General features: G+C 54.8%; 3 protein-coding genes across 8 annotated transcripts in view; 1 reads left to right on the top strand and 2 right to left on the bottom strand.

The window, feature by feature from the left end:
- Positions 1–3002, bottom strand: part of Pnkd (PNKD metallo-beta-lactamase domain containing) — a 65857-nt gene extending 62855 nt beyond the window's left edge. For 2 of the 3 annotated variants that reach the window (XM_075951874.1, XM_075951876.1), the window contains exons 1-2: positions 2872–3002; positions 1986–2157 (exon numbers count right to left, since the gene is read on the bottom strand). In XM_075951874.1, the coding sequence (XP_075807989.1) occupies positions 1986–2157; positions 2872–2938 (239 nt within the window). In that variant the 5' untranslated portion in view covers positions 2939–3002. Of the gene's footprint in view, positions 1–559; positions 925–1985; positions 2158–2871 lie in introns of those variants that run through there. The other variant, XM_075951877.1, reaches the window with a different exon arrangement.
- On the top strand, positions 2467–7965 carry Aamp (angio associated migratory cell protein). 3 transcript variants are annotated; one of them, XM_075951873.1, is made up of 12 exons: positions 2467–2605; positions 3223–3505; positions 3955–4110; positions 4925–5044; positions 5301–5440; positions 5687–5831; positions 6021–6104; positions 6193–6308; positions 6394–6497; positions 6648–6738; positions 6904–7058; positions 7497–7965. In XM_075951873.1, the coding sequence occupies exons 2-12, from the start codon at positions 3385–3387 to the stop codon at positions 7570–7572; spliced, it is 1308 nt and encodes a 435-aa protein (XP_075807988.1). In that variant the 5' UTR covers positions 2467–2605; positions 3223–3384; the 3' UTR covers positions 7573–7965. The 3 variants fall into 3 exon arrangements, with proteins under 3 accessions (XP_075807988.1, XP_075807987.1, XP_075807986.1); XM_075951872.1 differs by lacking the exon at positions 2467–2605 and having other exon boundaries at positions 3075–3505; XM_075951871.1 differs by lacking the exon at positions 2467–2605 and having other exon boundaries at positions 3075–3505; positions 3952–4110.
- Positions 7966–8117: 152 nt separating this feature from the next.
- On the bottom strand, positions 8118–10800 carry Gpbar1 (G protein-coupled bile acid receptor 1). Of its 2 annotated transcripts, none has more exons than XM_075951555.1 (2): positions 10427–10800; positions 8118–9309 (listed from the first exon to the last, which is right to left on the bottom strand). In XM_075951555.1, exon 2 carries the CDS (start codon positions 9230–9232, stop codon positions 8222–8224), a length of 1011 nt encoding a protein of 336 aa, XP_075807670.1. In that variant the 5' UTR covers positions 9233–9309; positions 10427–10800; the 3' UTR covers positions 8118–8221. The 2 variants fall into 2 exon arrangements, with proteins under 2 accessions (XP_075807670.1, XP_075807671.1); XM_075951556.1 differs by having other exon boundaries at positions 8118–9262.
- Between the last annotated feature and the right edge of the window lie 367 nt (positions 10801–11167).

The raw sequence follows: 11167 nt of genomic DNA, 5'->3' as shown, positions 1-11167 counted from the left end.
TCCCCAGGAAGCTGTGTCTTTATATAACATTTTTTTTCCAGGCAAGAAAGGGACTAGGCCATGGGTTTGGAATTTCTCTTGGAAACTAGTTTCTCTTACAAATGAGAAAAATGAAGACCAGAGTGGCTGACATATTTGGATGCTTTTTCATCCATGCCCTGAATGCAGCCTTTGATTTTTGCCTTGTTTTTTTTTTTTTTTTTTTTTGAGACAAGGTCTCTTTATTCTGTTGTTCTGGCTGTCTTGGAACTATGCAGACCACCCTGGCCTCATATTCAAGAGGTCCACCTGCCTCTTCTTACTGAGTGCTGAGATTAAAGATGTCCATGCCTGACTGATTTGAACTAGTTTAAGGCGACATGGGAACCTGCCTTCCTGACCAGTGGCTCTGAAGGCTTGGGTTTCCACGGCCTGTACCTATGCTTGTTGCACCTAAGTCTGGTTATTTCACCACCCAGCTGGGAACACAGGTCTTCTTTGAGAGAACAGGGACGAGCAGCCAGCCCCACTCTGCCCCTCCCCTCCTGGGGCTTACAAATGCAGTCCTGCTTCCTTTCCATGCCAGTACTTAATAACTTTATTTGCCTTTGGCTGGTTCTTCTGTGTGGAAGAGGCGGGTGCTGGCAGCAGCTTGAGCATCATGCGCCCTCTGGTGGGCCTCGGGAAATGACCACAATTAGCCACACAGAACTCCAGTCAACAGTCTAGTGCAAGGTTGCAGTGATCCTCATTCAGTTCTGTACACCAGACCCAACTTCAGGGAACTGGGCTTGTTGGGAGGAAACCCTAAATCTCTGGCTCTCATACTCGCCCGTGTTGGAAACCCGCATGTTCTGCCGAGCCTTCATCTGCTTCAAACGGTCCTTGTCCACTTCCTGCTTGGTGAGCACGAAGAAGAGGATACCACAGGGGAAGCCGATGGCCCTAGGGATGGGGAGATGTGCAGCGGGTTTGGGCAGGGACTGAGCCAGAGGAGCTGGAAGAATCAGTCCAGCTGTGCCAAGTGTACAAACGCTGTGGTGATAGCTGTCTGCTGGCCTTTGTGCTGGCTGCTGCCTGCTTAAGACACTGTAATAGCTCTCTATTATATCCATGCCAACGCTAGGCATGGCACTAAAGGCCCTGTGTGGTCCTGCCTACCTCTTTGTTCCTCTTTATGGCTGATATTCATGGGCCTCTTCACTCCTCCTGGCCGCTGATGTGTGATAGTGTAAGTAGCCCTCTGCGAGTCTGCAAAGTCCCCTCTGCCTCAACTGCCTCACATCCCTTCCCAGACACCTCTTTTTTTCTTTTTGGTGCTGCAGACTAAACTTAGGATTTCAAGGGTGCTAAGCATGTCTTAACCTCTAAGGTATATCAACCAAGTCTTTTTCTTAATCTGAGCAACTACAATTCAAAGGGAGGGTCTTGGTAAGGGTCAAAAGAACATGAAGTCATGACCTAGCGAGAATCCCAGCTGGGAGCCTCTGTTCCCTCCCTGGTGAGATGGAAGTGCAATGTTTACCTCAGAAAGCTTAAAACACTTATATGGCAAAGTTCTGTCACGCCTCAGCCGCTTGCTGGAAAAAAATGTTAGTTTCCCTCCATTTTCCTTTCAAGTTGACCAATAATATGTATTAAAGCCAGAATCAGAAGCAAATAAATTCACAGAACCATTTCTAGTTTCTACACAACATAATCTAACACAATTTTAATTAATTACTAAGACTTACTCCAGCTCCCAATAGGAAGGATGAAGCCAATGACCGAAATTCAAACCACATCAGCTCATCTTGCTCCAAAGTAAAGTCACTGTCTCCCCAATGCTACATATTGTCCCATCCCCATCTTCCCTCCCCCACTTTGAGATTCCACCTCTTGAACCCCGAGATTCTCTTCCTTTCCCTTGGCCTCAGCTCACCATCTGCATGCAACTCAAGTGTCTAGGTACCGACACCCCTCCAGTGCACGCCCCACTGCTAGGCAGAGGGGCAGTTAAAACTCACCAGGCGAGTCCCACAGCTTTCATGGGGTTCTTGCCCCTCTTTCTGGGAATATATTCCAGCTCAGGAGAGAGGGGGGGCTCGGGCTCCTCCTTGCACTCTGGTGAGCTGTGGCTCTGCAGTGCTCTGGTCCTGTTCTGGGAAGCCTTGTTAGCTGTGGCTCCAGAGAGAATCCCTGTGAATGAAAGAAAGGCAGCTCAGTATAGGATGAGGGAGGGGAGAGATTGCAGTCTGGAGTAACAAGTGCCATGAAGAATCCAAACAGAAATGGGAAAATCGCCATCGAGGTGACACCTCTGGAAGCTACTTCCACGTCACTGCGGGTTCCTCACCCTGGTGCCAGGACAGCGAGCTTCGCTGCTGTTCTTTCTATTCAGAAGATAGGTTGGGAAGGACTGCAGAGAGACTCACCAGAGACATACGTATGAAGGAAATCCGGGGAACCCTTTTAAAACTGCAGGACCTTAGCTATCCCAAAGGATAGCTAACTCCATCCCCTCGTACTATAGAAGAGGAAACTGAAGCCCTGAGAGACGAGCTGCTCCGCACAAGGTCAAACCGCTAATTACCCAGTGCTAGAACTCAAGCCTCCAGAAGCCCAGCGCTCTTTCCTCTGCACTGCGGTGAGTATGAAACCCCTGGAACGCGGGAGACTAAAGGCTCCTTCGGAACTCCCTCTAGCAGCAAGACCCCAGACTTGCTGTGTAACCTGAACGCAGGGGTTAGATTAGGTGACCTCTAGAGCATCTTTCACCCCCAGACTCTCTAAGATCCTGCAAAGAGGTGTGGGCAGCAATTAGCAGCCTGATTCCCTGCTGTGGTGCCGGATGGGATGTGAAGGGAATGGGATCTTTTAGCGCCCTGCCCTCCCCGGGGTCCCTCTCCTTACCCCGGAGGACGCGGGCATTTCTCGCCCCACGGCCCTTCAGCGCCGTAGCAGCTACCACCGCCGCCATGTTCAGGTCCCACCCCCTTCACTGCGCTCCCCGCCGGGAATTGTAGTTTGCGTAAGGGGCCTCCCCCGCGCCTTCCGTCCTGCCTACAGACCAGAAACTACATTTCCCAGAAGTCCGCGTAGCGGACCCGGGAGAACTACTCCTCCCAGGAGACCCCGGAGGCGCGCACGCTCGCTTGTTTCCCTCCAGCTGGGGGCGGAGTCATGTCGGGCGGAGCTTGGGTTCTCCCGCCACGCCCCGGCCTGGTCATCCCAGTTCTGCCTTGTGATTGGCGGCTCTGTCAGTCCACCTCTGTCGCTATTGGTCCGGATTCCGTCGCTCTTTCGGCTGGGAGTCACCTACGCCTACTTCCTCCCGGGAGGAGGGGCTCGAGTTCCGCGTCGTCGCGCAGAGCTGACTCTGGGAGGCGTTTGGGCCCAGAGAAGTGGATCGGGAGGTTTCGCCGCATGGAGTCCGAATCAGAGAGCGGAGCGGCCGCTGACACCCCGCCGCTGGAGACTCTAAGCTTCCACGGAGATGAAGAGATCATTGAGGTGGTAGAGCTGGATCCAGGCCCGCCCGACCCGGGTGAGAACTGTCGCTCCTGAGGCCATGGGACAGGAGGCGCTCACCCCTGGCCTCTGACCCCTGCTTCTCCCCCTCCCCCCTTTCCTACCGGTCGTTCCTACCGACATTTCTTTCCCAGCCCTCCTTCCCTACCCCCCACACTAGTTTCGAGGCCTGGCTGGGTGGGGGTTCCCTGACGCCTCCCCTGGCCCTTCCCCTCACACACCCCCTTCCCATCATGCCCTCTGTCCTCTCTACCCACACGGTCGCTGGCCAACGCCAGGTCCTCAGACCTAGCCTATCTCTCCTTCTCCGCCCCCCTAGCGCTCTGTTTCTGCTCGGTACGTGTGGGACGACGCCTTCACCTTTGGCCACACCACCCACCCCAGCGTCGCCCTATTCTCTCCACCCCTCACCCCATTCCTCTTAGATCTTTCGAGATCCATCTTTTAACGCTTTTCCCAAAGCAGATGATCTGGCCCAGGAGATGGAAGACGTGGACTTTGAGGAAGAGGAAGAAGAGGAAGAGGGCAATGATGAGGGCTGGGTCCTGGAACCCCAGGAAGGGGTGGTCGGCAGCATGGAGGGCCCGGATGATAGCGAGGTCACCTTTGCATTGCACTCAGGTAGGGCTTTGAGGAGATCACCTCAGGTCAGTGCAGATGGACGTTTGAGTATGATCCGTTGACCATGGGCAGGGTATTATGAGAAACAAATAGGAAAGCCTGCTGGAAATTCATAGGAAGGGCCAAAGGGATTATTAGGCTTTGCAGTGGGGTTAAGTGAGACACCTAGGTTCAAATCCTACCTCTGCTCTTTATCACCTTTGTCAGCTTTCTGGATCTTGGTGTTCTTTTCTTTAAAAAAATAAAAAAAGCCACCTTGGCCAGGCGGTGGTGGCACACCTTTAATCCCAGCACTTGGGGAGGCAGAGGCAGGTGGATCTCTAAGTTGGAGGCCAACCTGGTCTACAGAACAAGTTCCAGGTCAGCCAGGGCCACACAGAGAAACCCTGTCTCAAAAAACAAAACAACAACAAAAAGTCATCTTGCATGAAAGTGAATGGAAATAGCCCTAGTGGACATGAAGGCAAGTGACACACCAAAGGAGCTGGCTCTTAGTAAGCCCGCCCCATGACGCTCTCGTCCCTGTGTTCACACCCAGCCTGGTGGTACCCTGTGCTTGTTAGCTGTGCACATAGACCCACCTCTTGGCTTGTACCTCAGAGTGGGATGGTGAAGGGAACGGAACAGCAGGGGGACGTGCTCTGGAGGAGGACTTGTGGATTTCTCTAACAACCTAATGCTTCAAACAAGAACTGGCTATAACCTTTCCAGGAGAGAATACCTATGGCTTTGGGGGAAGGGTTGCACTGAAAGACAGAATTCTAGGTGAGAGCCTAGTTCCATCCCCTTTCTCGTGGACTATCTCTTGGGACAGCATCCGTGTTTTGTGTGAGCCTGGACCCCAAAACCAACACCTTGGCAGTGACTGGGGGTGAAGATGACAAGGCCTTCGTGTGGAGGCTCAGCGATGGGGAGCTGCTCTTCGAGTGTGCAGGTGAGAGGCTGGGGAGGCTGTGTCCCTCTGGGCACCTTGGCAGGTGGCTTGTGGACACCCGGCAGCTGTTTACTAGCCTCTGTCTCTTGCCAGATCCTGGAAGCCACTAATGTTCTTCCTTTCCTGCCACTTTCTGCTCTTTTAGGTTATATAGTCTGGGTTGGCCTTGGATTTACTATATAGCCAAGGCTGGCTTTGAACTTGCTATATCTCTCGGGCAAATTTGAACTCAAAACCTGCCCACTTCTCTTTGCAGGCCATAAGGACTCTGTGACATGTGCTGGTTTCAGCCATGATTCCACCCTCGTGGCCACAGGGGACATGAGTGGTCTCTTGAAGGTATGGCAGGTGGACACCAAGGAAGAAGTCTGGTCCTTTGAAGCAGGAGACCTGGAGGTGAGAGCCTTGGAGTGGGCTTCAACTCTGGGGGACCCCAAGTAGAGATGAGCACTGCTGGGAGGGGCAAGCCTAGCTCTACTGGGGACACTCGCCTTGAGCCACAGCACGCCAGCTCCAGCAGTGTGTCTGTTCACCTGTAATGTTCTTGCTAGCCGTAGAAGCAGGGACACCAGGGTGGGGTTCATGGATTCTTAGACAGGCTGGGTAGCAGGCCTTGGTTACTGAGCCTTCCTCTCTGCCCAGTGGATGGAGTGGCACCCTCGGGCACCTGTCCTGTTAGCGGGCACTGCTGACGGCAACACTTGGATGTGGAAGGTGCCAAATGGTGACTGTAAGACCTTCCAGGGCCCCAACTGCCCTGCAACCTGTGGCCGCGTCCTCCCTGATGGTGAGAGAGCTGTCTCTTCCTGGGGCTAGAGGTGGATCCAGTGACTCGGGGGTACTCCAGTCATCCCAGCCTCCGCCTGCCCCATACTAGGGCTTCCCTGTGACTTTAAGGGGAATTTGGGTACCCCTACTCCATTCTCCCTGCTCAGTGTACCCTCTGGGCTTTGGTCATTCATGTCTTGGTCCTTAGGGAAGAGAGCTGTGGTAGGATATGAAGATGGAACCATCAGGATTTGGGACCTCAAGCAGGGAAGCCCCATCCATGTACTGAAAGGTATCAGAGGAGGGAGGGTGTTGACCTGGGCTTGGGGAGCCTGAGAGCCTGTGCAGGACTCAGCCTATGTATCCCTGCTCTGTCCTAGGGACTGAGGGTCACCAGGGCCCTCTGACCTGTGTTGCCACCAACCAGGATGGCAGCCTAATCCTCACTGGCTCTGTGGACTGCCAGGCCAAGCTGGTCAGTGCTACCACTGGCAAGGTAAGTAGCTTGGCCTTCTGTCTGAACCTTCTGCCCCTCTCCTGCCCTTTTCCTCAGTTCCGTGACCCTCTTCTCTTACTTGTAGGTGGTGGGTGTGTTCAGACCTGAGACAGTCGCTTCCCAGCCCAGCCTGGGTGAGGGAGAGGAGAGTGAGTCCAACTCCGTGGAGTCCTTGGGCTTCTGCAGTGTGTGAGTGTGAGCAGAGTCTTGGCCTGGAAACCCGAGGTGGAGGGAGGAGGTGGCTTTGCAGAGGGACCCAGTCATTAGGACCAGGGAGGAGGGAGGGAAGGTACATAAATCTCGAGCCTCCAGAACCTTCCTTGTTCTTCTGCTTCCAAGGATGCCTCTGGCTGCTGTTGGCTATTTGGATGGAACCTTGGCCATCTACGACCTGTCCACTCAGACACTCCGGCACCAGTGTCAGCACCAGGTATGATGTCTGAGGCTTTGTTCCTACTCAGCGGGCTGTTGTGCTGGCTAAGAGGTAGTCTGTCCTCTGTGGCCCTGTGCCCTGCTCTTTCTGAGCGTGGGGACAGTGTCTCCTCTCCCTCCTGACTTTTGCCCTACTTTGTTACTGTGTCACATTCCGGGACAGTCGGGCATTGTTCAGCTGCTGTGGGAGGCTGGCACTGCTGTGGTATACACCTGTAGCCTGGATGGCATTGTTCGTCTCTGGGATGCCCGGACTGGCCGCCTGCTTACTGACTACCGGGGCCACACTGCTGAGATCTTGGACTTCGCCCTCAGCAAGTAAGCATGATGGGCTGGCAGCTCTAGGAAGGGGGTCTAGGGTGGGGTGGCACAGGTCCCTGGGGAACGGTAGATTTCTGAGGGAAGTCAGCCAATGCCTGGTTTCATCCTTTGATGAAGGAATGAATGCCAGGTCACCTGTGCAGTCACAGTCCTGAGGTCCTCTGTCCCCACCCATTGTGGGGCAGGGTGCTGAGAATGAACCTGTCCCCCTTGGATCTGTCTTGTTCCCATACTAGGGGTTTCCTTCATGGATTCTCTTGCAGTTTCTGTGGACACAGTGGGTCAGGTCCCTGGCTTTGGGGGGAGGGCTTGAGAACCAGGTGCAGACTCAGCTAGGGACCTAGAATGGACGTGATGCTGGAGCAGCTGCCTTAGGATCTCTGGGGCATGGGCCTCAGGTTCTTCGGTAATTTCACCCCCCTTTTCTGTCCACAGAGATGCCTCCCTGGTGGTGACAACATCAGGAGACCACAAAGCGAAAGTGTTTTGTGTCCAGAGACCTGACCGTTAGCAGCGGCTCTGGCATGGTGTCTGGTGTTGAGGGGATAAAGGGAGACCCCTGCCCTCTCTTCCCCAGCAGAGGTGCAGGGTACAGAGGGAAAAGGAGGGAGTGCGTTGGACTGCTTTCCAATCCCTTCAGCTGACCTGCCCACTCCTTGTCCTTTTCTTCCCTGGAAACCCACCTTACCAGGCCCTCCCTCTCCTGTCCAGCCCTGGGGCCCTTTAGGAGGCCCACGTTTCTTTCACTTTGATTTGCTGGTGTGAGCCATGGGGTGCGTCTTTGTATGTGGGGGGTAGGTCTTTGAGGTTCCCGTTCTTTCCCTTCCCAACTCTCTGGGGAAGGAAAGGAGGAAGAGAGACTAGTTACAGATTTTAAAAATGTAAATAAAATATACTTCCCAGAGGCAGTGTCCGTGTGCATTTTGTGGCGGCTGGACAGAACAGTGCTTAGTTGGAGGTGAAATCTCTCTGGTGCTCAGTCTGTCTCTGGGTCCATCTAAGGCAGTCAACCTGCCCCTCTCCCTTACTGAGATATGGAAGGAGATAACTTGAAATGGTAGCCAGAGATTTATTTGGTCAGGGTGAGGTCTCATGGAGCAAGGGCTCCAACCCAGAGAAGTAGGGCATAGGAGATGGATGAACGCTCCTGGGAGGCTTCCCTAGTTCAAGTTCAGGTCCATGCTGCTTTGGCTGCTGGGGTGGTAGGCAGTGGTGCCGGGGCCTGGACTGTCCCTCTTGGCCCTTCCTCGAAGCGCTCGCAGCCACCTTTGGGCAGCTGCCCTCCATGGGGCTGTGTAGCGCTGATCGCCCAGACCCATGGCCACAGGCACAGCTGCCGCGCTGGCGCTGCCCAGTGAGATGAGGGATAACAGAGTTCCTGGCCCTAGTGGTGGGCGCCGCTCATAGGCCAGCACTGACAGGAGCAGTGTGGCCACATAGGGTCCCCAACACAGCAAAAAGAGCAGCGTGGCTCCTGCCTGCGCCCTAGCCTGCCTCCAGGTGAGAGTCCTGGCCAGGGTTGAAGGAGTATCACGGCACACTGCCCGCTCCAGTCGGCAGATCTCCTGCAGCTGGCGGTGGGCAGTAGCCAGCACTCGGACAGACAGAAGGGCGGCAGCTCCCACAGCAGGCAGAAGGAGCCCGTAGACTTCGAGGTAGAGGTAGGGGGCTGGGAAGACAGCTTGGGAGCTGCAGTTGGCACCAGGACTCCAATGGTTCCAGCCCAGAGCAGGCAGGCTGGCAAAGAGCAGGGGGCTGGCCCAGGTGAGGAGCAGGGCTAGCCGCAAACTCCCATGGGGCCGCAGTGGCTGCAACACTGCCACATATCGCTCCCCGTGCACGAGCAGCAGGTTGGCAAGCAGGGAGAGGAAAGAGAAGTTGGGGGCCAAGTGGAGAAAGAGACAGGACCAGTAGCCCCGGTGGCTCCTGCTCCACAGCCCAGGGAGCATGGGTAGTGCCAGCCCTGTAAGTAGCCCGGCCAGTAACAGGCTTAGGAAGAAGCAGCCAGCAGGTGGGCTGCGCAGGTGGCGGTCCAGGGCGATGCCTAGGGCCAGGAGCAGGTTGGCGACAACGATGAGACTTGACAGGGCCAGGGAAATCCCCAGTACCCCCTTGGGAATGGAGCTGGCCACCTCCCCAGTGTTGTTGGGTGTCATCATGGGCCTTGGCATATGGATGGCCTGAAGCTGCAGTCAGCATGCCTGTATGGAGGAGTGGCCAGAGTTAGGTTGGAGCTGCAGTCACTGTCCTGGGGGGAGGGAGGGGATGGGACAGCACATTAACACAGAAGCTGGAGACTCAGACTGGGCCATACCCTGTTTGCTGATACAGATTTTCTCAGTTGAAACTTAAACAATTATATAGGGAAGACATGCTTTTGGTTTTGCTTGGAAAATCAATTCTGGCAAGAGTATCTTAGTAGAGGCTGCCCTTCAGGCGATAACCACCTTTGGGCAGCTTCACCTATTTCTGTCATCCTCCAGCCTCAGGGCAACTGTGTTTACAAGTCTGTCTGGATTGGAAGGCAACCTACCCAAAGCATGTTAACCTCTGCCAGCACACATTGGGGTGCCAAGAGAGGACAGTGGCCAGACAGCCATGGTGTGAGAGGCTCCTGAAGGCACAGAGTGCCCTGTCCCTGCACCCCCACCCTGTTACAGCTCAGTGAACAGCCTCCGGGTAGGACTTCCAGCCCATAAACTTGACTCGTTCACTCCACACTAGCAACAGGCCCTTCCTGGGAACTAGAGGGAAGTGTGGGGAGATGCTTGGCAAGGAGTTGGGGGTGCTAAGAACAGAGAGGACCCCCCAACCTCTAAACATAGGCTGAACCCAGGGCACAAGGCAGAGCCTCCAAATTGACCCTGTTGCTTTCTTTCACTGGGCTGCATAGTCTCAGCCCCAGGCCACATGCCAGGGCCAGTGGGAGGGGTCCTGGATCCTGTCAACAGGGGAGCATCTGCTGTTGCTAGGATCAAAGTCAATACGGAAGGATTCTGCCCTCCCATCCTGTGGCCTCTCCCAGGACCTGCATCAGCTCTATGGTTACCTTGGCTGAGATGCTCTCCTATCCCAACAGCTCCCCAAACGGCACTCCTGATCTTTCCCTCTCTCAGTCTCCCCCAAAGGCCCTCTAGTTTGCTCCCCTTCCCTACACCGTCCACTTCTCTTAAACTACTGAGACCTAGCTCGCAGCCCTTTAGTCCCTCACCGGCCTCCCTCAGCGTAAAGAAAGCTGGAGATCTACAGCCAGGGTTAGTGACCTGGTGGGGTGGGAATGGTGTCTCCTGAGAACTCCAGTGGCTTACACCACTGCACTGATCTCTGCAGGATAGGACCGGAGGGGCTGGGTTGTAGCTACTCACATGGCTCTTAGGAACAGGTGGTGCTTGCTAGCAGGGCCTTCCTCTGAGGACCAGAGTCACAGCAGCCGCTCTTCAGGGCTTCAGGCCATGCCTGGGGTCCTGGCCCATGACTGCCTGTTGCTCCTATGCTGGGGAAGGCAGGAACCAGGCTCAGGCTCTGCCCTGGTCTGGATTCCTGAAAGGATGGGGGAGTCTGGGCTGGAGGGCCTCAGTCTTGGCTCCGCCTCTGGGGTGGGACTTGGCACACGCTGACTGCTTTTACTGAGAGACCTCCTCTCCTGTCTAGTGAACCCTCCCTAGCAGTCTGCCACCTCATGAAACCTAGGTGTTTTCCTCATCGCTGAGAGCCCGCTTGCTGTCATTGCCAGGCTCATCTGGGGAATCCATTTCAGCCAATGAACGACTGACACATAACACCTCCCCGCAGCACCCCCAGCTAATAGAGCTGGTTAGGTATCTTAAACCCTGGATGGCCACAGCCGCCCACAGCCAGCTACATACACCAAAGAATAGTGTGCATACAAGATGGGGGGGGGGTGGCGGTTGGGGCTGGGACCTGAGAATCTTCACTGAGGAGCCTTTTATTTTTATTTATATTTTTATTTTTTTGAGACAGGCTTTCTCTGTAACAGTCCTAGCTGTCATGGAACTCACTTTGTAGACCATGTTGACCTTGAACTCAGAGATTTGCCTGCCTCTGCCTCCCCAGGGCTGGGGTTAAAGGCGGCATGTGCCACCACC

Source organism: Microtus pennsylvanicus, chromosome 17, assembly GCF_037038515.1.
Source record: "Microtus pennsylvanicus isolate mMicPen1 chromosome 17, mMicPen1.hap1, whole genome shotgun sequence".
NCBI classification, from domain to species: domain Eukaryota; kingdom Metazoa; phylum Chordata; class Mammalia; order Rodentia; family Cricetidae; genus Microtus; species Microtus pennsylvanicus.
This window is presented reverse-complemented; position numbering and strand designations above follow the sequence as displayed.

Coding starts and splice junctions, on each gene's coding strand:
- Gpbar1 (XM_075951555.1), bottom strand. CDS start 9,232: ATGCCAAGGCCCATGATGACACCCAACAACACTGGGGAGGTGGCCAGC.
- Aamp (XM_075951871.1), top strand. CDS start 3,142: ATGTCGGGCGGAGCTTGGGTTCTCCCGCCACGCCCCGGCCTGGTCATC. Junction 5,832..6,020: donor TGGCCGCGTCCTCCCTGATG/GTGAGAGAGCTG, acceptor CTTGGTCCTTAG/GGAAGAGAGCTGTGGTAGGA. Junction 6,498..6,647: donor TCCTTGGGCTTCTGCAGTGT/GTGAGTGTGAGC, acceptor TCTGCTTCCAAG/GATGCCTCTGGCTGCTGTTG.